We start from the raw sequence: 26,325 nt of genomic DNA, 5'->3' as shown, positions 1-26,325 counted from the left end.
GTACTGACATACATCCCATGCTCAAGCTGTTCTGGCTACACGTCATTTAAGTGTTGTTCCATGTGCCCTTCCATTCAAGACACAGGCAGGAAACCAAACCCTAAATTCCCACTTGTAACTCCATGACGCAAATGCTTCAGTGAACTGGAAGGTCTCTGGCACAGTGACAGACCTGCTCGTTCATTAATAAGCAGTTACAGTCAGATGTTTGTGGCAACAGGAAGTGTTGGGATCAGATCAAACATCAGACACGCCATCAAGGTTCAGGAGCTCAGTGACACAGTTTACAAGTTTACTTTGCAGCTAGGTTACTGGTATGTAAATTAGAATATCCTATGTCATGTAATAACATACCTGCTCCCAGAGGTCTGCTCTAATTATATTCACATTATTACAGTATTATTACAGACTGACCTGTATCTGCTGTGTACTGTGCATGGTAGGTAATTTGTTTGTGGTTCTCCATGCACATCATGTACTCACAGGGTGGGGTTTGTCATTATTAGGTGAACTTGTATGTGTTTGTTTTATAATTGCACCCTAAGGAGAGTCCCTATGCCACAACACATCTGTGCCTCTTTATCTCTTTTGTTCGTGCATCACGCAGGAACCATCGATAATAAAGGCCTACAGACTTTTAGTTGGAGCACGATGAATTGCTTTAGTTGTGTCGGTCCTTTGTTTACATGTGAACATTACAAACCAACAGAAACCATGACAGCAGGCCCTGACAGTAATGTGTGACGATTTAACTACAGCCCTGCTGATGCTGGGTTTCTTTTTTTTATGTGAGAGTTTTAAATCAGATAATGACGGGGCGTCCTGGTGGATCAAGCCGGGCATACATGTGTACATTTCGAGTCCATTTCTGACCTGATTTTTGAGCAGCATGACTCATTTAAGGGTCAAACCAAATTTCAGCTTTGTCAGACATCATTGCCACATTGCATACACAAGGGAGTGATGACTAATCATGGTCAGATCAACTGCTCTGAGCTGGCTGTTGGACTTCAGATACATTTCTGACAACAGAAATTTTGGTCGGCCGTCCTCAGGCTCCGCACAGTTGAAGCAAAGCTGTAAGTCAAAAGATCAGTGCCCTTTTTTCACTGCAAACAGAGCGTCAGATAGTGCCGTGGCAACTCTACGCATCTTGTGGATGAAGACATGGAGGCAAGGTTGGTCGAGCTGTGGCAACAGCGTATGAGCCTCTTTGAAATTTCCTTCTCTTCCTGTCACAAGCCATCTGAATGAGAGAAACACTGGGTGCATTATTGTAGGGTGGCGGTGTGGCATCAAAAATATAAAGCAATATTTTTAGGCTATATCGCGATACACAATATTCATTCATTTTCTGTAACCGCTTATCCTGCCGGGGTCATGGATGAGAGGCGAGTTCACCCTGGACAGGTCACCAGACTATCACAGGGCTGACACACAACAGACAGACAACCATTCACACTCACATTCACACCTACGGACAATTTAGAGTCACCAGTTAACCTGCATGTGTTTGGACTGTGGGAGGAAGCTGGAGCACCTGGAGGAAACCCACGCTGACATGGGGAGAACATGCAAACTCCACACAGAAGGGCTCCCCCACCCTTTTGCTGTAAGGCGACAGTGCTAACCAATGCACCAGTGTGGTGCCGATACACAATATATATCTCAATATACTACTAAACTACTACTAAAATAACTACTAAAATAAAAAAACAAGTAATCTCAGTGGATGGAGGGATCTGAATGGGGCAGCCCGACTAAATCTTCTCACACATAAGGTATCTGTTGCATTTCTGAACCGCCATTTCTTGTTGCTTATTGGCCAAAAGGTACGCAGATACTAACAGGTCTATGACAGCGTCACAGTTCAGAGGCTGAATCTTTAATCAGCCTGAGGACTGAAAGTGCTCCTCCTCTCCTCATCAGATGCTTCTGTCTCACTGAGACCAGAACAGTGGTCTATTCAGTCAGTTCTGATTAAGTCATATATTTCAAACTTTATGACGAGAAATAAGGATAAAGTTCCATAATGGTGATTACAGGACGAGTTGTGATGTATCATTAAAGCACAGGGTGGATGAGCAGCAAACAGTGTGCTGGGCTGATGCAAAATATATCAGTATAAATTAAATCCACGTCTCTGTACTGATGGACGACATTCACGCTGCTGACAAGAGCAAACACAAGATTTATTGTCTGGCGTCCATTATTTCCACCCCGGCCCTCCTCATTGGTCTGTTAAAGTTCAAGTGGTATTTTACCAGTGATGGATGGCCTCTTAAGTGCAAATGCATTTTTGTAATATTTCCCGACTTCACATGTTGATGAGGATTTTCTGAACGTTCCATTAAACGATGGATTTTGGGAAACTGGGGGCGGTCAAGGATAAATGGGTGTCCTCAGTTCAGGCAGTGGGAAGGTCGCATTGCAACAGAGTTTAATATGTAGAATTTGGATCAGAAATTTCTGTAGAGAATTTAATGGATGAAACATGTAACGTTTGCATACAGGACTCCCTATAAACTTGATATTTATAACCCAGATGAGCGTGATATTGCAGGACGTAGCAGTGTTCGCTTCAGCGAGCTCTGTGACGGTCTCAGCCAGTGAGTGCACATTTATGAGTTTTCAGCTGTGTGAGATCTGGATAAAATCCTGAATTCATTTGGTTTGATGAAGATGAGAAGTTGGATTGAGTGGCAAAGTGACTGACAGTCTGCCTGGTAAGCCTGCCGAGACTGAGCATCTATTGATGCAAGAAACTACTGATATGAGAATACAGTAGTTGGTCCATGTAAATGTAATATATTCAAGCACTATTTAATTGTACATATTTTCCAGCATAACACTATGACAGTAAATTTAAGACTTCATCAGCAGTCCGGTAACAGATCAGTTGGGCGTGAGTTCTTCTGTAGGTTTAATCTCGGGGTTAAAGCAAAGAATAGATTAAAAAACAAGGTTACAGTTTTGCTAGTTTATCAAAAAAGTGACATGATGACCAAGTGTGCACTGACGAGACTGAGCATCAGGCACAAAACACTCTGTGTGACACAGGCTCCGCCCCTGAGTGGAATACCATGTGTTTAAGGAGTCTCTGTTGCGTACAGGTTGGTTGTCATTTATATATATTCTGTCTTCTTTTTCAGTTTGGGCTCCGATCGCTCTCACAGTCATTCTCGTGGCTGCAGCAACACTGTGTAAGGAGCAGGGAATCACTGTCGTCGGCATCTGCTGTGTCCATGAAGTGTTTGTCGCCCAAGGGGTAAGGCTCCGACACAGTGTCACTCTGGGTTTTTTTTTTGGTCAGCCTGATACATCAAAGCATGGCTGGGTTTTGTTACGGAGTTTATTTCAAGTGTTAATTAAAAAGTGGTGTTAACGTGTAGTTTCACCTGGATTAGGTCAAGGTTTGATAAGGAAGTATATCAGAGAATGAGACGGATGAGGTTACAGTGACCACCAAAATCTGATCAGTTTAAGCCTGAGTCTGAGTGGACATTTGTGCCAAATCTGACAGATACATACTGAACATAATGAGCCCCGGAGGAGCTTTAATGACACAGCAGGATGGATTTAAAAATGTTTCACATCAGAAACTGAAATCACAACATGATAGTCTTTTAAATTAGAAAATATTCAGAGTTTAACTCAGAGTTTGTACGAATCCTTCACACTACGATGCTGAGTTGACGTTTCCTTCCTGTCTTTCCCTTGTTGCTGTTCTTGTTAGTTCACCCTGCCCATGTTGTTGGACACACTGCGGCAAGTCCTGCAGGGTAAAGACGGTTTCCCCTACGCTGTCCTGCAGACTCTGCTAAAGCTCATTGTCCTCGTCATCAGCACCCTGCTGCTCGTCATCATCAGGGTCCAAGTCATCCAGTCCCAACTTCCTGTCTTCACCAGGTACGCAGCATTACTCCATCAGCAGTAACATAATGCGGCTTAAATTTATTTTCAGCTTTACAATGTTTAAACCTCTGAAAACAAAGCTCCTGCAAGCAGCTGCAGGGGGGTCATTTTTATGATCCTGTCTGAAAATGTTCTAAATTAAGCTAGAATTACCGCCCCTGGTTGTATGACTCCGACCACCAGTCCACCCTGTGTCTCTGACAGTTTCCATCCATGTCTGTGAAAACATGGATGCTTCACACACAGAAGATCTATACAATCAGCACAGAAAGTCACACTGACCTTTGACCTTCGACCAACAAACTTTAATCAGTTTATTCTTCAGTCCAAGTGGACGTTTGTGTCAAATTTAAAGACATTCCCTTGAAGTGTTCTTGGGGTATCATGTTCACGAGAATGAGACAGAAGGTGACACTGACCTTGACCTTTGACCACCAAAATCTAATCGCATCTTGGCGTTGAGTCCAAGTGGATGTTTGCGCCAAGTTTCCCTCAAAGTATTCTTAAGATAGCATGTTCACAAGAATGAGAGGTCACAGTGACCTTGACCTTTGACAACCAAAATCTAATCAGTTTATTGTTAAGTCAAAGTGGACATTTGTGCCAAATTTAAAGAAATGGGACTGACAACCCTAAAACATAACGACTTCAGCCACAGCTGTTGACGGTGCGGAGGCATACAAACTTTAAGAGCTCGAGCGGTCATTCTTTGTGCAACACAAAGCTAAGCCTTTGGTCTTTTGTGCCATCACATTGTCCACATGGGATGATGTCATTACATCACACTAAGCGCCGTCCAAAGGACGGTGAAAACATGTGATGGAGCCAGAGGAGCAGGTCGATAAAAATGTCTGTTGTATATTTTTTTTTTATTTATGACAAAATTTTAATATTTTTATCAGTTATTCTGGTTGATTGACTTCCATAACCTTTTAGTTCAGGTTGTACAGATTTTAGGGACATGAAGCTTTTGGAGATACTCCAGGAAATGACGTCACAATAAGCAAAAATACCAACATGTGCACTGGTGGATGATTTCTATGGCAGCATTTAAAGGGTTAAAGCTGTTTTTCTGTGTTTGTTGACTACATTGTTTTTAATAGGTGTGTCAGGACTTGATTTTGCTTATCAATTACACTCACAGCTCACATTTCACAGTAATTTTTATTGCTACCAGCAACATGAGGTGTTCAGTTTTAGGAGACTGCAATTTATTTTAGTGCTGTGCTGTTAAACCTTGGAGTTGGGCCGGTGTTCAAAAAGCAGAGCTGCGCAGCTGCTGGATCTCATCTGCTGAAAAGGAAAAGACATTTGTAGAAACTCAAGGGCAGTGGAATAAAGTTAAAGTCATGATTTAAATGTAAATGGATTGCAGGTTATATAAACACATTATACCAGTCTGCTTCTTTATTTATTTCGGATTATGTAATAGTTTATATAACTTCTTTTTATTTGATTAAATTAGAAAATCTTCCCATGGCTTCTGACTTCCTGCTGCTGACGGATGCTATTTACAGACCTGCAACTATGTTCTGCTGCAGAGTTCTGCATGAAAATGAATAATACATACTGTACATACATCTGCATTGTTCTTATGTGTCGCTCTCGTTCCTGGATCTCAAATGTTGAAAGCAATCAGCGCTGAGGAGTTCAGAGGTCAACGCTGCAGTAACCTGAAAACAACTAAAAATATGCCCAGTAATCCTCTTACATGACACTGAGTTTAAAAAAGAGAAAAGCGAGAGTGTTTTTATCTTTTTGTCCCTCGAATGTTTCCCTCTAATTTATGATGATCCGAGCGTACACACGGCGACCCCTCTGCTGATATCCCCGTCAGGTAGATTTATGCGGCAGGTGATATTTATGCTGTGGTGAGATATTTATGGTGCTGGTGGAGTTACCGGGGAGATTGTTATCACTGGAGGTTAATCACAAACGTGATTGTTGCACATAACTTATTGAGAGCAGCTCTTCTTGTTCATGATACCTGCTGTACGCCGTATCAGCTCAGTGCAACATGTGTGACATGTGTGTATTCTCAAGAGTTTAAAGTGCAGAGGAGTCTCGCTTCATGTCAAAGTTCAGGTTCAGAGGTCTCTGAGAAGTCCATGCATTAGGTACGGGATTATTATCTGGTAATGAATTATTACGACTAGTCAAAGTCCTAAATCATCATATCTTTATCCTGTAGCATTCTAGTAATTTTTCATGTAATTTAGTGTCTGTCAAAAATATTTATAGTGAAGGAAATAATTTAAAATTAATGTATCTATTAACTCATCAAACTGTAAAGTCCATTTCAGACCAAAGATTCATGACGAGACGAAACCGTTTTATAACATTGCAGAGGAAAGTTGCAGCAGCGGCTTGTTTTAGAACTGTGGTGTTCAGACATTTGTCCTCATGAGGACTTTCTCACTGAGACATTTTTTATTCTTGTTATTATTCTTATTATTGTGGCCAACGCAAACTTGAATGTCTCTTTCTAGAGTCAGTGTTTGGTTTGTCCGTTCTGGGCTACTGTAGAAATATGGCGGTGCAACATGGAGATCTCTGTAGACAAGGACCTGCTCCCTATGTAGATATAAACGGCTCATTCCATGTCTTATCTGCTAGTATATCCCCCTGAATCCAACACACTGGAGCTATAACGAAGCAAAGAGCAGAAAATCAGTGTCGATACAACTTAGATTTCATGCACAATGTGTCTTCAGTAAAAATGTAATAAAACCACAGCTGAAGGTGGATAAAAAGTCAGTGACCCTGTACGAAGGCGAAGCTGCTGTAGGTAATAATTCAGTGTACTGACCGGTGTCTGAACACTGAGCCAGTGATGAATGTTAATGGTTCTATTGGATTAAAGGCTGATTGAGTCTGAACTATGATGAAATCTGCACAGGATTCCACACAGACTCGACTTGATGGCATTTGATGGCGAAGATAAAATTCCAAATTAGCTTAGATGTGCTAATCCTCTAGCCGTAATCCCAAAGACGTCTCCAGATTGTCTGCAAGAATTTCTGTGTTCAAGCCATAACAATACTGCATATTTAGATTATCACCTTCCCAGCGGGGACTACCTGCTGCACCGGAACAGTTCAGATACAGGCTTAACACCAAAGAGACGCCGATCATGAGTTAAGGATACGGGTGTGTCACTGGCAGCTGAATAGACAAAACATGTTCACTGTAACTGCGGGATGAACGCTGTCTTAAATCTCATTTCAGAGTGCTGCCTTTTGTCAGGCTGATTTTCACTTAAACTAAAAAACTTTATACATACAGTCATCGCCCTCAGAGGATTCCCTCTTTCTGTTTTAGACCATCTCTGAACTTTCCTCCATTAACATACAGTGTCTCATTATTCAGCAGGGTGTTTTCTTACACACTCATCTTGTAAAGGGATTAATCGGCCCTATTTATTTTAGATAGCGACCTTTAGCTCAGCCTTTGAGGAAAAACTTTACCAGTTTGGCCCAACATTTAGGCTGGAGGGTTTTTAAAACAGACCAAGCATTGAGATTGGGCCTTTCCCAAACCGCACCCTCTCCCGACCCATTTTCACTCTGTTTCTGCATTTACACAGAGTGTCTGCACATTAGCCCCATTTCCACCAAACCCTTTCAGTACAGTCCCTTTGGAACCAACAGTGACCCTTCAGACATGGTACCTAGACCCTCGGTCTGTTCAGACAGTCGTCTTAAATGTGGGCGGGGTTGTTGTCACTCACTGCTCTGTCCAGCACTCGCTGTATTTCCTCATCAGCAGTGACACAGATGGAAGTCTGCACCTGGTTTATCGTCCACAGAACATTTAGTCCTTCTCAGGCAAGCTCAGGGGTTTAGTGTTGCTGTAGCCCACAGGAAGTGAGGATTAGAATAAATGACCTTCACATGATCCGCTCCAAATTAATCTATATTTTTAAAGTCATTACTAAAAGTGTGTGTCATATAAAAACTAAAGTGATGGTCAAAGTTGTCACAGTGAAATTTAAGGTGTGCTGATGGATTCACGTCATCAACTCATGCATTGAGTAACATTACAAGTAAACGTTCCACCTTAAAAGTTGCCAGCGGCCGACCCAGTGAACGAAGTTCTTTTTTTCTCTTTCATTTTATAGTTCTAGTTTACTGATGTACGAATAGAGGTTACATAAAACCAGAGTGACCGTCCTCTACTGACCAATCAGACTGCAGGGTTTCCAGCTCCACCTTTTAGTACCAGATCTGTGTGCTAGGTACCCCAACAGAGGGGGGACCAAGCATGGGGACGCTAAGGAACGCTTCTCTTGGTACCATCCACAACTTTTCACTGTGGAGATGGAAAAACGTGAACCAAACTCAACTGAACTGAACTGCTTGGTGGAAACAGGGCTATAGAGTGTGCCAGTAAACCCGGAACTCCGTTAGCACTTTTAGCACTTCCGGTTCTCTCGTCTAAAAGTCAATACGTTTTTTGAATGGGATTTTGTTAAAATGCCTCAAATAAGGTCTGTGGTTAACAAAAGCTTAAGCGAGTTTCAGGTTTTGTTCTACGACATAAAACACGTCAGTAAATACCCTACTTGTGAATTTTGAAGCTTTTACGTGTCGTAAAAAAGGCGGTTGCTAACAAGCTACTCAATACGACTACAAACCCTGTCAGGGACATTAAACATCATCACCCCCGAACAGGCGAGAGTGCTGGCAGTCCACCATTACAGCTTCTTATTTAACTTAAACAGTCCGATTTCCCCATTATACAATGTTTTTAAAATAAAGTGGCCGAAATCAGTTGAAAGCTTAGTGGAGGTGACGTCAAGAGTCATGCGACCGTGGAGTAGTCATGTAGTCCGTTAAAGCCTAACGTTAGCTTTTTACTTCTGGCGATCGCATTTAAGCTTCAAATGTGGTATGAAAGGTGTTCATATGTGAAGATTATCTTGCTGAACAAAACCTGTAAGTATCATAAACTTGTGTTAGCCACGGAGCTTATTTTCTGACATAATCCAAAACGCAATGCAAAAATCACATTCACTTTCTCTTCTGGGAACCAGCGTGACGCTAAACTTCCAGGTTTTGACGTCAGCCCTGGCACACTCTATTGAGTGGCATCCCAAACCAACCAGTGAGAAGTGGAAGTGGATTTATGAAATCCTCCCGACAGCGTGCCAGCAGCGATGCTGATTTGCTGAGCATGTGCAACAATTTGATCGATTGTAGACCTGTGTGTGTTTTTACTGTAGAATAGATTCATAGATCACAAACCACTAACTCATGTTGAATTAAATTATGGGCTTAAACACATTCCACTGCTATCTAATATTTTTACTGTTTATCTGTTAGCTACGGCACTTTATTTTTTAACACCTGATTATTTTATCTGACTTTTTTTTATACTACATTCCAGCTGCATGAACTTTGCCTCCGTCTTGTTAAAAAGCCATATTGAATGAAGAGTCGCTGGTGCATTATCGCATTAAAAGACTCTCCCAAATCTCATCCAAATGAGACTCAAGGGAAACAATGTCTGAGGTCTAAAATAATATATTATGTAGGGAGGTACCAAAACTATCTGCTCCAAGGAATACCAGTGTTCCGAAACTGATCGGTAGAAACAAGGAGACAGGCTGCGTCTTTGCTCCCTGAACACTGAACTGTATCAGTCAGGTCGACCATCAGGCTGGACATGTTCAGACATCAGTAGCTGCTGTTCAGTTACTTTATTCAGTGTGCACAAAAATGAGCAAATTAAATTGTACATGTCCACCCTGCCTTTTAATGCCTCCACGCTGGCGTCAGCCACGGCCAAAGGTGTTATGTTTTTAGGTTTTCCATTTGTCTGTCTGTCCCATTCTTGTGAACTAGAGGCGGGAATCACCAGAGGATCCACAGTACGATATTACCACGATACTTAAGTTACAAGAAGACATGACAATTTTAAATATGTTGTGATATGCTGAGTATTGTGATAAAATACATTGTGATATTTCTTACCTTTTTTCACCTGCAAATAATGTCCCCAAAGGAAATCTTGATCTTATTAGATCAAATGGATGTTGACAAAGTTTTCAGTCTGTTAATCTTACTTAAGATATTTTTTTGCAGCAGTAAAATGAATCGAGTGAACTGAAAAAGCAACTGATTTTATTATTCCAGGAGGCTACCTAAACTTTAATTTGTATTTATAATATAAATAATTTATATACTAAAAATGATACTTCTATTAAATGATATTTGGCGCTGTGTGACGATACAATATCTCAAGAACACCTTGAGGGAATTCCTTCAAATTTGGCACAAACGTCCACTTGGACTCCAGAATGAACTGATTAGAATTTGATGGTCAAAGGTCACTATGACCCCAGAAAACATTTTGCTTTTTAACTTAGGCTAATTATGAGAAATATCTCACACAAACAGGATAAAATAATGAAGTGATGACATTTATTATCCAAAAGGTCAAAGGTCAGCTTAACTGTGACATCATCATGTTTCAGCATCATCTCAGGAACAGAAGGGGAGACATTTGGTCAGATACTGGATTAATGTATGTGAAGTATGTTTTCACAGACGGATGGAAACTGTAACACGGAGGCAGACACATCAAAGGCTGTAATTCTAGTTTATAAATCTTTTCCAGTTTTATCACGGCAGGTTTCTACCCTCCAAGTTTTTACCATGATGCTGTTGTTCTGTTGTTAAACAGACTTTTTAGGGCTACAAGAAAGACCTGTTTCCATCTATCTGACATGTAGGCTCTACTGGTCACATTAACTTTTCTTCTTCTCTGCATCTCTCTCTAGATTTGATAACCCAGCAGCAGTCAGCCCCACTCCTGCCAGACAGCTGACTTTCAACTACCTACTTCCTGTAAATGCGTGGCTTCTGCTGAACCCCTCTGAGCTCTGCTGCGACTGGACGATGGGCACCATCCCTCTGGTGGAGTCGCTCCTGGACCTCCGTAACCTGGCCACCCTGGTGTTCTACACTTTCCTGGGCCTGCTAGCTTACCACAGCCTGCGCTACAGACACAGCTCTGCCAAGACTGTCATCATGGTGAGACAAAGAGCAGCCAGATTGTTCAAATGTATTTTCATATATGTGTGGTTACAGCTAACATTTTATGGATGGGCCTAAAAGCCTGCACAACAACACACTGGAGCCATCTTTAAACATTACCTCTTCCATACTATATAAATACTACATTACTACAAATGTTAGAGCGTATAGTATCAAGGTTGTTTCATTCTTTGGCTCGATGTATTTTTTATCCAGTAATCTCTCTCACCATCATCCTCATAATTGACAGTGAAACCAAAGTGGCTATAAATACGAGACCTGTGGGTTATCAGAGGATCTTCTATTCCTGGTCTGGTAATGGTGTTACTAACCTTTTAGTAACGAGCTAGCTTAGCGAAGCTGCCGTCTCACTGCAGTAGAATATTCTGGTTTGGTGGTGGGAGGGCAGATAGCATCAGTGTGGTTACATGAACATGAATAACCAGTTTATGAGGCTTATCTCAGTTATGATCATATTATGGATATGGTGTTTACATGAGAGAAATCTGTTTAATTCATATTCCCCATATAGTGCTGCACGATTTGGTAAAAATGTGCGATTGCGATTATGGTGGACAATATCGTGATTTGCGATTACAATATAATTACAATAAAATATAATAAATAAATGGTATCATGAGTCTTTTTTCTTGATTCAGTGTTTCCCCTACATTATATCAGGGGGGCACTGACCTGACATAGTTATTGTTATGGACAGACAGTGAGTCATTGACCATCGACAGACTGAGCACAGTCAAACACACTGCTCACACAGCAGCGCAGCACGGAATTGTACACACAGCGGAGCGAGCCTGTGTTGCGTTCAGGCGTTGTCACGTAAATGACAAATTCCAGCACGCCATAGCACAACACAGCAGCGTGTCAAGTGGGCCGAACCCGAGCAAAGTTGCTCAATTTTTCATTTGTTATGGAGTCCATGATTTCCCTGTGACACTTACAAATGTTTGCCTGACTGTGCTTGGATGTTGTTTTATGAGGCTCTGGCAGCTTTCAGTTGTCTCTTTGTCTTTAACGTTACACGGCTCGGCTTTCTCTCGCATGCACTCTTCCTACTTTTCCCGGTGCTGTCTCAAGTGTTGATATAGATTGGTCGTGTTGCCGCAGGACGTGGTGACTTTGACTTTTAAACTTTTACACAGCACGTCTTTCAGGTACGGCGATGTTGGACAGAAAGACGTGCTGTGTAAAAGTTTTAAGGTTAAAGTCGTCACGTCCTGTCTCAAGTGGTGATATAGATTAGTCGTGTTGCTGCGGGACGTGGCGACTTTAACTTTTACACTTACACAGCACGTCTTTCTGTCCAACGTCGCCGTACCTGAATCCAAAGTATCGCCATGTAACAGACGTTTTTTTCGCCACCAACTCAGCCTGTTCATGGTCGAGCTCATGCTCTTCTTCAGCGTCTGTGTTGGTCACTGCTGCACGCTGGCTGCACGCACTGGGATAGCTTGTGGGCGTGATGTCAACAAACTCCACACACTACAGGAGAGGCAGTCACGTTCACAGGCACACACCTTAACATTTATTTAGCCTACATTAAATCGCAAATCGCAGCCTTTTATGCGGTTATGTAATCGCACAGCCTGACATCGCAATTGCGATTAGATTAATCGTGCAGCGCTATCCCCATATACATCCCAGTTTCCTTCAGAGTACTCCAACTAGAATAATCAGGTTTCTCATAACCTGGTGTTATGATTATGGTGTTCACATGATCAAACACAAATGGAGTACTTGATCATAAACCGGTTATTCATGTCCAAATAAACTTATTCCATGTTGTCTGTTCCGTCCTGTGGGCTGGACATTTTATTAAACACAGTTTAAGATGAATATTTTAATTCCAAATGTAATATGAAAGTTTAACGTATCATTCAGTTTGTAATGCGTACTGAACGGAAAGCATCGTACTGAATAATTCAATTACAATTACACTCTCAATACCAAGTAGTATGTAAACTTCTTTGGTCAAACACATACATTCAATCTTTCTCTGGACCTTGATCTAGAAAAATGACTATTTGTAGGGTTTTAGCTGCTTGCCGTCATTGGCTGCGAGCAAAACCAATTTAGCCTGTGGTGTGGTGAAGTCACCAAAACATTCAAAAGTATGGCTTATGGCCTCTGTTGGCATTTAACACAACTGAATACTTCCAATCACATGATGCGTATAGAATTAAGTAGAAAATAAAAAGGTTTTGAATTAAGTACTCTATAAGTATCAGTATTGGCACTGGCTTCTTAAAAGTACCCAGCCCTGAAGATCCCGCCAATAAAAACAAAATCAGAGTCAGAGCAGTTTGTTTTTGGAGTGATTGAGGTCTTTGAACAATCCTTTCAGCTGTCTTTTTACATCGCTGGGTGTCGAGGTCATCTAATGGATGGCAGGTCCACATGGAGCCTCATGAAAAACACATTTCAAAGTTTTAGTTTGGTAAAAACTGATCCTACATTTTTCCCTCCTTCATTAAAAAGGCTTTTTGCAAACAAAGAATGTACAGACTTTTTTTTTTTCACACAGCAGATTCTGTTTTCATTTCATTACCGACATGGTTGTACTCACTTTGAACTGTTCACATTTGGTTCAACAGCCCAATTAGATGTTATTAGTTCAGAAAGAGGCCATTAAGGGGGAGAAACTGGCTTTACCAAAGCTTTGGCTAAAGTGTTTCCTGGTGTTCACCACCCTCTGATGTTTCTCAGGCATGCAGATGATTATGTCCTTATCCAGTAATTGAACTTTGAAGCATCACTAATGGCAAAACTGACCGTTACCTGCTTGAGACTAATTTCTTTTTATCGTAGTCTGGATTTTAGTACCATTGTTGAGGTTATTTGGTTGAGGTTTTTATTGATTGAACGGAATTCTTGTGACGTACGCTGCTAACGATGCATCAATTGTGAAATCCTGGGCCTATGCTAATGTTTAAAATAACAGTCTGGGCGATAGCTGAAATCGACGTTTTGGTTTTTTTTTTAGTTTTATTTTGGAAATGATAAGGTGTGACACTGGTGAGTCATTAATGAGTTCACTGCGTCCTTTCATTCCGACAACGACCCAGGGATGATCTCTGTTCCGCCCAAACACGTTCTCTATTGCCCCCAGGACAACAGGACTCCGCTCCGTCTAGAGCTCTGCTTTTTAGCTGCTGCAAAACTGATGTGACAAGCAAAAAACATCGGCCGCTGCCATCAGTGATTGACATCTTATTTGCCGATAGGTCGCTATCAGTCAACAAGGAGAATATCAGCGAAAACTGATGTGCAGCAGATAAGTCAGTGCATCCCTATGTGCTGCATTAAATTGTTGATCTGTAACCGTGACAAAATCCAGATTGCTCGACAGTTTCATCAAGTCAAATGACAGGAACAGGTGATATATCATTGAGCACAAATGAGGAGAGATAAAACAAATGCTCTCAGTTAGTGAGTAGAGACTGTTCACTGTGGCACACAGAGATAATGAGCATGTGTTGTGCAACAGGCTCATAACTCACTGAAAGGTCAGTAAACTTCCTCACAGTGCTGCTCTTAGCCTCAGTTTTGAAAAGGGGACCACAAATCAACACAGAATAAACTGAGTTACGACCTCTGCTGTGTTTTCTCTGCTTTGCTAAGAGCATTTGGAATAAGTTGCATAACAATATCAAACCACATCAACCTACTTAGCTTTAATGCAAGGCTGCCAGCTGTCTCACACAGAGCATGAGACACATTTAACTGGGTTAGACAACAGTCGTCCTCTGAAGAGCACAAATCTGAAGTGCTTTCTCCTACCTGAGGTGGCTGCTGGCTGCACACTGGGCCGATTATTTTCATCAGCAACTAATGTGCTGGTTATTGTCTTCACTAATCATTTCATTGTTACTCTATAAAAAGTGGAAAAATTTAATTATAATGCCCTGAAGCCCAAATTAGCATCTGTGTTTCACTTTTGTCCAACCAACAGTCCAAAACTTGAAAGTCCCATTTGAAAACCTGGAACCAATGACATTTAACACTTTCAAAATGTCAGCTCCACACTAACAGTTGTTTGCTTGTGAACAAGTTGGAAACTCTTTCAGATGGCCTACTTCTACATGCCACTGTAGGATTCTGTCAGATGGTGTGGGACACAACGAGGCATTTAATGTCTGTAGTAAACACTTAATTTGTAATTTTCTGGAGTTACACAGTGGTGAAGACAACAGGAGACTAACAATTATGAATCTCCTTCAAGGAAAATATTTTTTTGTAACAGTTTATTATTATTGAGTTTATTCAGACAAACAGATTTTAATTATGAGAAATAAAAAAATCATAAAAACATCTTTTAAAAGCCAACAAAACTACGGAGGCTGTTAGTTCCTACATTACCTCTCAGTCACACTCAGTAGGAGTTGATGCTGAAGGACGAACTCACCATCAGAATACTTGACATAATGACATTTATAGAAAAATAAATAACTAAGTCTTTTTTCAGGCACATTAATTAAAAATAAAGAAGTTAAACTTTGAGTGGGTTTTATTTGAGCTGCGCTCAGCTGTATTCAACCAGAGAAAATCCTGGTCAACTGAAATTCTGCCTACTCTTCAACCAATCGATTGGTCAATGGGGAAAAAGCTTCTGCACATTATCTCTAGATAAACTTAGTGAGTGAACTCCACCTGGTCGTGTTGTGTGTGCACCAAAGTGTTTTTTTTCCTGTCACAGAACTCGACATTAACACTTGCCCAAAGCAAGTTAACTCTGTGTTCAGGCACGTTAAATGAATTTGCTTGTTTTGTCTGCCCAACAGTCTGAAACACACAAATATTTAGTCTGCAATCACATGATGAAGAACAGCTGCACATTCTCACATTTCAGAAACTGAAACCAAAAGAAATAACCTCTAGAAATTACTTCACATTTTAAAATTGTTGAGAGTTAATCATCAGTAGATCGATTAATGAACTTGTAGTTTCAGCTGTAGTGGAGTCATTTTTGTATTCTTTGCATGGTTGTAACTGTTAAAGTGAGATCTTTGAACTTTATACTGTGTAGTGGACAGAAATAAGATGCTTCATATGGACTGACATGATTTGTCTTTGTCCCTCAGGCCCTGTCTTTGATCGTCCTGCCTTTTATTCCTGCGTCCAACCTCTTCTTCCCTGTGGGCTTTGTGGTGGCAGAGAGGGTACTCTATGTGCCCAGTATGGGCTTCTGTGTTCTTGTGGCACATGGATTCAAGATGGTCACACACAAAGGGTGAGTGCCTGTCCTATAAAAATACAGTGAACACAGAGAACACTGAACTTGCTGTGGTCGTCTGACTGTATAAATGAAAATGGTGATGTTTTAAATCAATATGATAACACACACCAGTGGAGCTGTGAAGTGTGACACACTTCCTAGTTTGAGGACTCCGTTTTGGCTTAATCACTTTAACAGAAAAAAACCATCCGTACACCAGTTCAAGTTTCTCTCTTTCACCGAACTTAGACTGACGTTAGCTTAATTGCCTCGTTAAGTCATCATAAAAGTCTCCTAATTCAAACTAGCAATAACGTGATAGCAGACGAGGCATGTTTCTCAACTGCTGGGCTCCAAACCGCAACTGTTTAGTCACATTTTCTGACCATAGAGCACCAGTGCGATTGGCAAATACTATAAATATATGGACTGGAGAGCTCTAAGTTTGTTTCCAGCTCACCATGAATAAATCCTCACGTTTTAGGGCGCAGTGGCAACAGTTTAACTTTGTGCTAACTGCTAACAACAACTGTTGCCAGGAAGCATCAAGTTCACAGGAAAAACATCAACACTTCCTGTCTGAGATCTGCTTGGTGCTTCAAAATAAAAGCACCAGTGGCTCCAGTTTGATTTATTTAATTATAACAGTACTTTATTTGACTTAATTGTAACTGCAGTTCATTTAAAAAAAAAAAAAAAGTATTTTAATAGTCTCCAGTGCTTTAGAGGAGATTTAAAGATGTCTGGATATGTATTGTGTATCACGATATCGTCAAAAAATATTGCAATATTACGTGTAAGCCATAAAGCCCAGCCCAGAATAGGAATATAAATTGACTGACAACAGAAAACAAGTGCAATTTGAAATTCATTTATTGAATAACCAGGCCTCAATTAGCCTATGAAACCATAAATTCAAATTTCACGAGAAAAACCCTCCGTTGTTCTTTCACTGCCATCAAAGTTACATAGGTTAGACACAGCACTGAAGAACCGTCTCAGAGCTGCTCTCCTCCAGGTCAGTTTAACGTCTGCCCGGTTAGCATATGCTAACACAGCAGCAGCTAACATCGGACACTGAGCCTTTAATGGTCCCACAAAACTTACACCAACACCAAAGCAGCTCAACTCTGTCATTAAACCAGTTAATAACTGGTAGGTAACATTAGCAGTGTAATGCTAACATTTATCCCTTTCACTGTGTGCATGTGTGTGTGTGTGTTCCCCGATGCTCCTGCAGCAGTAAGTTCATGATAAACTGAGAGAGAGACATAAGCATAAAAAAATATATCAAAATCATCTCCCCATGTGGGAGGGGCGGCAGCGAGTACTCTACATAATGAGTGAATGCTGTAGTCCAAACAAGTACTCGGGTACTAAATAAATACTCGTGCCCATCTGTGCGCCACATCAGTGCGAACTTAAAATGACATTAGATTAGGTCAGACAGGTCGGTTTGTAATGATTGGTTAGAGAAAATCAAATCCCCGTCTGACAGAAATCGGTTAGAGTGAACGCAAAGTCAAACTGAAGATGGAAACGCAGTGTAATGAGTGAACGATTCTGTCTGACGTCAGCCTTTTATATTTCAGAATGAGGTGCAAACCTGACTTCATATGTGCAAGTCACAGCCGTTGATTTAAAGAATACAGATCATCAAGCTAATGAGGCTCCCTGAAATATTACATGTCAGCAGTTTGAAGATTTAATGCATCATTAAATCAGTTTAATTTAGAACTCTTTATATTTTCCTTTGTAGACACATGAAGAAAGTTTCCTGGTTGATAATCGGGGTTCTTTTAACGACACATGCAGTGAAAACTTTCAACAGAAACTGGGACTGGGAGTCAGAATACACTCTGTTCACCTCTGCCCTCAAGGTAAGATCCAAAGACAATTAATGCAGCGTTTCCAGACTCTCTCAGCCTAACTTGTGTCTGTTTCTTGGCTGTTTTCCAATCTTAGAACAAATCTCAAATCACCTTGTGATAAAACTTCTGATTAAACCGTCTCACAGATGACTCATGTTTTTTAATGATAAAGATAAATTAGTCTTTACGATGCAAAATAAGCTAATTTTTCATGTTTCGTCTTTGGTCTGCTGCTTCAGGTCAACAAGAACAACGCCAAGCTGTGGAATAATGTCGGCCACGCTCTCGAGAACCAAAACAATTATGCAAGAGCTCTGCGGTATTTCCTCCAGGCCACCCGCGTCCAGCCAGGTAAGTTAGTCATTACGATGTTTTGACATTCATGAACAGAGTGATGGTATCACATGTAAAGGAAAAGGATAAAGGAAAATCTGCCGGGGCTTGTCAGATTGTTTTTTAACTGGCTCAAAGAGAACATGTGGGAAAAAACAAGTGTGCTGATAACGTTGTCAGTTCATCACCCGTGACACAAAAATGCTTTTACTATCTGCTGATAAACTGAACCTTCAGCACTTTGTAAAGAGAGACGCAGAGCAGGTGATCACACACGGGATAAATAAAAGAAACTCATAATTGGGTGAAGATTTCTTTAGCCTTTAAGATTCGCTGATTTGACTCGGTGTGTTTAGTTATTAAACAAATACCTGTTTAAGATCTTCTCAGTCTTTGTTTTGTCAGTCAGGCTCTGGTTGCTCTGGAGTGTGTGGTTTTCCTGTTTTTGCTTTTCTCTCATGTTTTGTTTTTTTAATGCTGTAGTGAAAACTCTCAGTTACATTTACAAGCACAGTCACATCGCTGAGATGACTCATTTTTCTCTGTAAGTTCTCACAGAAACACGAGGGAGTTCACAGAGGTGAAAGCTTCTGGGTAGTCACGACAAATTCACATGATTCAGTAACGGAAATCAGGATTGCTTAACAACACCACACACTGTACCGTCACCTCAACGGATATTTTACTGATCAGTGTTTATGTTTCCAACCTCTGTGAATTAAAGAGAACGTTCATCCCAAAATCCAAAGTACATGTTTCCTCTCACCTGTCGTGCTGTTTATCAGTGTAGTACTGTATCACTCTGCTAGCTCACCTAGCACAACTGAGCTAGCTAACGTTACAGCTCAGCCGAGGAGGACGCCATTAATGTTAACACCTCACGCTGTCACCAGCACGAGCTTCTCTTACATGAGTAGATGCAAGCCTCCGTGCCGTGATAAGGTTGGTGGGTGTAGTTTGGTAGAAAGAAAATAGTTCCTACATGAAACTGCTCACAACAAGGTCTGTGGATTATCTTCAGTAACCAGGTCATGATTTCTGGAAACAGACATTGTTGTCGAGTTTTTTAAATTTATTATTAATTAACTATTTTTTTTGTATTTGAGCACCACAAGCCGAGTGTCATCAGGTTCCATTATGTGTAGTTAAAAGCTATCTAAACCGGGGTTTGCACTATACTTTCTTTCTTTTGACAGCAAATATTGTTAATATTTCAGAATTCAAACTACCAGACATATGTTTTAAATAGTCATATAAAAGCCTGCATTTAAACAGCAATAAAACACTTTAAATGAAATGACTTGAAAATAAATGGAATGCAGAAGCAGCCTATTAAACAGAGTGACTAATGACAGGTTTAGTAACAGAGGCAAAGGAGGAAAAGGACTTGGTGCACTGCACGTCACCACCATGTTCACAGTGATCACCATGTTCACACTGGACGCCAGATCCGCTTGTCGCTCCTGGAATAAAATAGACCATACGCATAGCTATCACTGCAGATTAGAAGCAGGCTGCTGAGCATCCAGTCTGACCCTGAAAGAAAGCGGGCGGCGCTCCACGGAAAATCAGCACACTTTGTTGCGCTTCTGTGTCCAGTGTGAACCACCAAGCCCGCTATCCACCGTCAGACTCGCTGTGGTGGAGTGAACCGGACCCACAGTGTGTTGTAGGTCTTCCTGGAGATCATGATCTGTGATGATGTCACCTAACTGCACCATGCACGCTGAGGACGACCATGACCATTGTGGATGTGGTGTATGCTCTGAAGAGAAAGGGACGCACTCCGTATGGTTTCAACAGATAAAAATGATCCGTTAGTAACAGGGATGCAGGATTATATCGGCATGTCATCAGAATCAGCCAACATGTTTTATCTTATGTAGCACAATGAATAAATATTACATACATTGAAAAGTATTGTATTTCATGTCTCCATCTGCTGGTGGGCCGTCATGATAAGAGTATGTATGTTTAATATGATGTTAATTCCACTACAGAAGAGACCTGATGATCAGTAAAATTAGGTGGGGAAGATAGTGGATATATCGATATCGGTATCAATTATTGGTCAGATGAGTTGTTACATATCGGCATATCAGATATCGGCAAGAAAATCCAGTATCGTGCATCCCTAGTGAGCAATTTATGAGCAGTTTATGTTTAAGTTGTCTTGGCAACATATCTTATAGATCATACAATATTAGGCTATTTAATACACTGTTAATTAATGTATTTATTTATTTAGCATATTTCCGACCAGACATTTTTGCCATTGATATTTTCAACTGCCCCACAACTACATGTGATACTGACCAAAAGCCGGTACATGTAAGCTAACATAAACTCTGACCTAGACTGATAAACACTTCTGCATCTAAGAGGCAAAATATGTATATTTGATTTTGGGTGAACTGTCCCTTTAAGGCTTTAATCCTTGTAAATCTTTCAGTCTAAAGGGGGGTTGTATATGGCCAGCCTGTTTGATGAATCCATGAACTATACTCCATTAACTCCGCCTACTTTCACCCCACAAACCCACTCTGAAGCTATATTAATGTTTCTACATTAAATATTCAGTTACAGCAGGTTAAGCCTCTCTCAGCGTTTCTGTTTTGCTTCAGAGCTGAGTTTTCAGGAAGCCTGTCGTTGGCCGAGACATAAACAGTTTTGTCGGTTCACCACCCAGCAGTGTTTCCCCAGGATTAACAATGTAAACACATTAACCCGATGAGGATTTCCTGCTATGCTAATCATCCAGCATCAGCTCTGCCTGTCCTGACTGACCCCTTTCATCGCCTCACTTTTCCTGTTGGTTCCCACAAGGATTTATTTGGCTTACATTTTTCTCTCAAATACAGCATTAAGGTTTTATTTCTCAGTATGTAAACTCTACATCAGCTTAGTTGATCCATAGAAAGCAAAGTGGGAGAAATGTGTTAACATACAGTGGAAATAAACAGGCTAAGCTGCGGAGTAAATGGACGTAAAAGAAAACAGGCTGATGCGTGTATGAGCCTGGAGTTGTTGTTTTTTTCCTCTGTTGTTCTTATTCTCTGTACAATGTTTCTGCAGATGACATCGGTGCTCACATGAATGTTGGACGAACCTACAAGAATCTGAACAAGTCCAAAGAAGCAGAAGATGCCTACTTGGTTGCCAAATCCCTCATGCCACAGGTATCTCATCATGTCACATACAGCGCACAAATGTTTGGAGCAAGGTGCACGGAGCCAATCAGAGGCTCACACAAAAACACACCTCTTCATTCACCACTCAGACGAAGCCACACCTCTTAGATTCTCTCCATTCATATATTTCTCTGCCTCCTCTGCTCTTATTATTCATGCTGTGACATTGAAGCTCGTTGCAGGTGAGTTTAGCACCATGGAAGTCAAATGGTTTTAGTCTTTTTGGGCCATATGCCCTCATCACCTGATGGACCCTCACAGTTTGGCCACTGTGTCAAATTGGATTCAAAGCCCTGGGGTTGTTTCTTAGGCACGTCACCATAAATGGGACAATGAGCCAAGATTGAGCCTACATTTCAGTCTAATGTCTTGTGAGTGAAGCGTCACCCTCAGACACAGCTCAGAAATACGTGTTTATTTTGTAACACTACGATTAAACACTGTCATCAAACATTGTGGTTGACCTCAGTTCATGTCTTCTCTGTTGACCGCTCATCAGGTTATTCCTGGGAAGAAGTATGCGACACGCGTGGCCCCGAACCATCTCAATGTTTACATAAACCTAGCCAATCTGATCCGGGCCAACGAGTCCAGACTGGAGGAGGCCGACCAGCTCTACCGACAGGCGATCAGCATGAGACCAGACTTCAAACAGGCCTACATCAGCAGGCAAGATTCTTAACTTCGTACCCATCAGATGTCGATTTAACAACCTGCATCAGTGTCAGAAACAAGCCAACAGAACTTGTTAGCTAGTGCTAGCTAATGACTAGGGATGTAACGATATGGAAAATTTGAAATCTCAATTATAGCGACCAAATTATCACGGTAAACGATAATATTGTGATATTTTTTAAGCGCTGTAAAATAGATACATTGAAATAACTTCACTAAATCTTGTAACTTCCTTATCATACCAAAATGTTAACAGCCAAAATCTTATATTAAAATGAAACTTTCACATTAAAGGGGCAAGGGACTGGCACAGCAACAGAAAATTTTATTGTAAATTAACAAAATATGTAAACACATTACAGGAGCAAAGCTTATTTGTCTGGTGCATTTTAACAGTAAGCAAAATATGTAAGCAACTTATATATTAATTATTTATTTATTAGCACGAGAGGAAAAATATATATAAAACAAAACAATACAAGAGTAGAACAAAAGACATACAATATATAGAACAGATATCACAAATGTGCAGGAGAAACCAAAAAAACCCTAAGGGCAATGGTCATCATTACACAGAATAATTGACACATTAGAAGTGTGCATGTGAGTCAGAGGATTACCTGTATGAGAAAAGGAGTGCGTGCTCTCGGTCAAAGGTTAACACGGCAGCGTTTTATGTTGTTTCCTTGAGCTTATGTCGAGAAAGCATAACTGGCCGTCTATATCAATTCTAGCTCGTGTCCTGAGTGCCACTATCACCACCTTCCGCCATGTTTTCATTCTTTGTGTTTACACATGCTACGCATTCATGCAACGCCTGCATTGCGAGACTTGAATGAGGCTGTTATTACATATCCTGATAATCCACCGCGATAATGCAATTAATTTAAACATAAATGGTAATTCTTACCGTAAAAATTAACCAAAATTTACCGTAATATCGGTAATCGTTACATCCCTACTAATGACTGTGGAGAACTGTTTTGCCTCCAGCTAAGCCCCGCCCACCAAAAAACACGACACTGTTTACTAATAGCAAAAGGATCTCTCGCTTAAGATATATTTCTTGTTTATTAAAGTTACATAAACTTTATGTTGCACAGTTTTTATCTCACCACTCTGTTTCTAATCTGCAGTAAGACTGAGACATTCGTCACTGGTGTGTGTGTCACACACAAACACACAGAGGACCTGCACTCAGTGACAATGGTGCAGAGAGCAAAACACCCCTTTGGTATGGTTGTACTTAACAAAAATTAACGTCAACCCTGCTTGTTGCCACAAGTTAAACTCCTGTGATCCTGTAATAGGTCAACAGGAAAAAGGTCCAATACTAACAAGCTGAAAGGGGGCATATCTCCACCTATCGTAGAGGAGTCAGACATACTTGGGTCACTAAATGGATTCCCCTCCCATGCTTGTATACTGGGACAGTAGTGGTAGCAGTTATACGGCCTAGTGGAGCTGTAATCGTTGACTGTGCATGTGAACATACTCACTGTCTCTAGATTCTTGCTTCTAGTTATCAGCTGCACCTGAGCGTGACCAAGAAAACGCTGTTTGCATCACTTGTCTGGTCTGTAGGGGATATGGCCCTTCATCATCCAGCATGTAAAGGATATAACTACAACACTTTGACTCCTGAATTCTTTTTGGGTGCTTTTAATTTGCTGGGGGTTTTTTTGTTTCAGAGGGGAGCTGCTGCTGAAGATGAACAAGCTCACTGAAGCCCGGGACGCCTACCTCCGAGCCCTGGAGCTCGACCGCACCAACGCCGACCTGTGGTACAATCTGGCCATCGTCAACATCGAGATGAAGGACCCATCAGAGGCCCTGAAGAACTTCAACCACGCCCTGGAGCTCAACCCTCGCCACAAGCTGGCGCTCTTCAACTCAGCGCTTCTCATGCAGGAGTCTGGTGAGTGAGCTCTGCAATGAGGACGTGAATAGTTTAAACTCATCCAGTTAGTGATCGGAGGAACAGTAGGACTCCACTTGGAATAGAAAACACTACTTGGCACTTGTTAAAGATATTTCTCACACTAACTGGAATTAACAAAGGAGATAACCTGATATTACCTTTAGGGTGTAACCGGATTCCTAAGAATTGGCCCTTATGTTACAATAAACCCTGTTAGCGCCAGCACACCTTTCATGGCCAAGTTTCTGTCAGGTCGCGCTTCATTCACACTGTGACAATCAAAACATTTAATGAGCAGTTACATTTACAGCACGTCGACTGGAGCTTTGTTTGTTAGCTTTTCCACCCATGTTTCTTTGCTTTTCTAAATCTTCATCTGCAGTGTTCATGCACTCGTTAACCCCAGCATATCTGCTGCAAGTTCATCCAGGTTGATCATCTGGATCAGAGAAGGGGGGGGGGCATGTTAGGGACACACATCATCACCTTAGCATTATCAGGGTCTGAATTCTTAGCGGTTTTGAGATATTTAACTTTAAAGTTTTTGCATTCCAAACAGTAAAAATGATTTGTGGATTAAGTCTCCTTGATACCTGAAAATGTCAGAAAACCTGAAGTTATTCTGAAAGTACAACATCTAAATCCTGTCAGCTTTGTAAACTGGGTTTTTAGGGACAAACAGAACCTTCTAATGCTAAGAGCTCACTTTCTGCTCAGAATTATAAGGTTCAGTCCTGCAAAACATGAAAAGAATGATTGATGACAATGATTTGTTTACTTATAATTTGTTCTAAAACATAAAATTAGTGTTGTCACAGAGCGTTTACGTGTATGAGAAAGTTTGATTTAATGCTTTCTATGATGTTTTTAAGACATGTATATCTTGATGTAGATCTTATTTTGCTTTCTCAAAAAAGCATCACATGTTCAGTAAAGGTCAGTGATAAATATTTTGTTCAGTGCAGAGGTGAATTTAAGGCAGGAACATGTTTGGTTATTAAACACATTACTCCAGGACCCATTAGTTTAGGGTTTCTCTGGGTCAGATAGGAAACAGCTGCTGTAACACATCTAACCAGGGCTGTACTGCACGGACAGTGGGACAGGTACAGTATAAAGGTATTCTCTGTACAAGCAATGTCAGATTCAGTTAATTTTGCCAGGCTAGGTGGGGGCTGGCTAGCTAGCAGCAGCGCTCATTCGCGATTAATGCTGTTAACTCCGTCCCAATGGCGGGATGACATAGCTGTGGAAACATGATGGCCACTCCTCCGTCAGCTAATTTTGAGCCGCAAAACCTCTTGAGCTTTTTTGTAATGTTAGCACCACTAGCTGTGCTGCACTGCTAACAATAGTCAACAATGCTAAAGGGAGTGTGCTCCTCAAAACGAAGCTGCTTTCTCACCAGGGCGATCTGTAGGAGACCAGGGGTCACCATGATGTTTTCTCAGCAACACTGTTGGGTCGGTTCGGCGAAACAAGCGGCAATCGCTGAATGAGCAGCTCTGTTAGCTCCTCCCACCAGACACGGCTGGTGCACAGTGCAGAGCACAAGACCAGCTAAACAGTGGAGACCGGAGGATAGGGCTTTGATTTATATCAGCGCCGACACATAACAAAGAAGCAGAACCTGATTGGTTATCTTGTGTGCTTTCTCAGTGCTGATTGGCTCCCAGATAAAACCAAGTTAGAGTTTGATTTTGGAGATAAAAGCTTTGTGTTTCCAAATAGTGTCTGGAAATGCATAAAATTAAAAAGAACACCTCACATAATATTAATAAGTTCTCATAGAATAAAAATAAATTAATAACTCAATATTGACAAGAACATCAGAACCTCATAAATCCAAGGTGACGACACTGTCTTATTTAGTTTTATGTGGGTGGTTCAAACTACGATGACACAGAGGTGAGTCATTAAGGTAGCCAAAGCTTCTGTCAACTGATTTCTTTTCCTGGTACACTCACTCAAGTGTGCCTCTGTGACCTGTCAACCTTTGATGAGTCAGCACTTGTGTAAAGAGATTTAATCAATCAAGAGCTTTCTAACAGTTAATTCATTCCACCAAATGTTCCTTTTCAAGGTGATTCATAACAAGATTTTCTTAAGTGCTATTTGTGATATTACACAATATCGTGTTTGCTAA

At 41.0% G+C, this 26,325-nt stretch overlaps 1 protein-coding gene across 2 annotated transcripts in view; it reads left to right on the top strand.

Annotated features, from left to right (window-relative positions):
* tmtc3 (transmembrane O-mannosyltransferase targeting cadherins 3) overlaps positions 1-26,325 on the top strand; it is a 47,282-nt gene that overhangs the window by 11,823 nt on the left and 9,134 nt on the right. For both annotated transcript variants that reach the window (XM_033635291.2, XM_033635290.2), the window contains exons 5-13: positions 3,153-3,268; positions 3,737-3,909; positions 10,700-10,952; positions 16,055-16,203; positions 17,948-18,068; positions 18,299-18,410; positions 21,468-21,571; positions 22,083-22,252; positions 23,950-24,176. In XM_033635291.2, the coding sequence (XP_033491182.1) occupies positions 3,153-3,268; positions 3,737-3,909; positions 10,700-10,952; positions 16,055-16,203; positions 17,948-18,068; positions 18,299-18,410; positions 21,468-21,571; positions 22,083-22,252; positions 23,950-24,176 (1,425 nt within the window). The remainder of the gene's footprint in view (positions 1-3,152; positions 3,269-3,736; positions 3,910-10,699; positions 10,953-16,054; positions 16,204-17,947; positions 18,069-18,298; positions 18,411-21,467; positions 21,572-22,082; positions 22,253-23,949; positions 24,177-26,325) is intronic.

This window comes from Epinephelus lanceolatus, chromosome 5, assembly GCF_041903045.1.
Source record: "Epinephelus lanceolatus isolate andai-2023 chromosome 5, ASM4190304v1, whole genome shotgun sequence".
Lineage (NCBI taxonomy): Eukaryota > Metazoa > Chordata > Actinopteri > Perciformes > Serranidae > Epinephelus > Epinephelus lanceolatus.
Note: the sequence above shows the minus strand (reverse complement) of the source record. Positions and strands in the feature narration are given on the sequence as shown.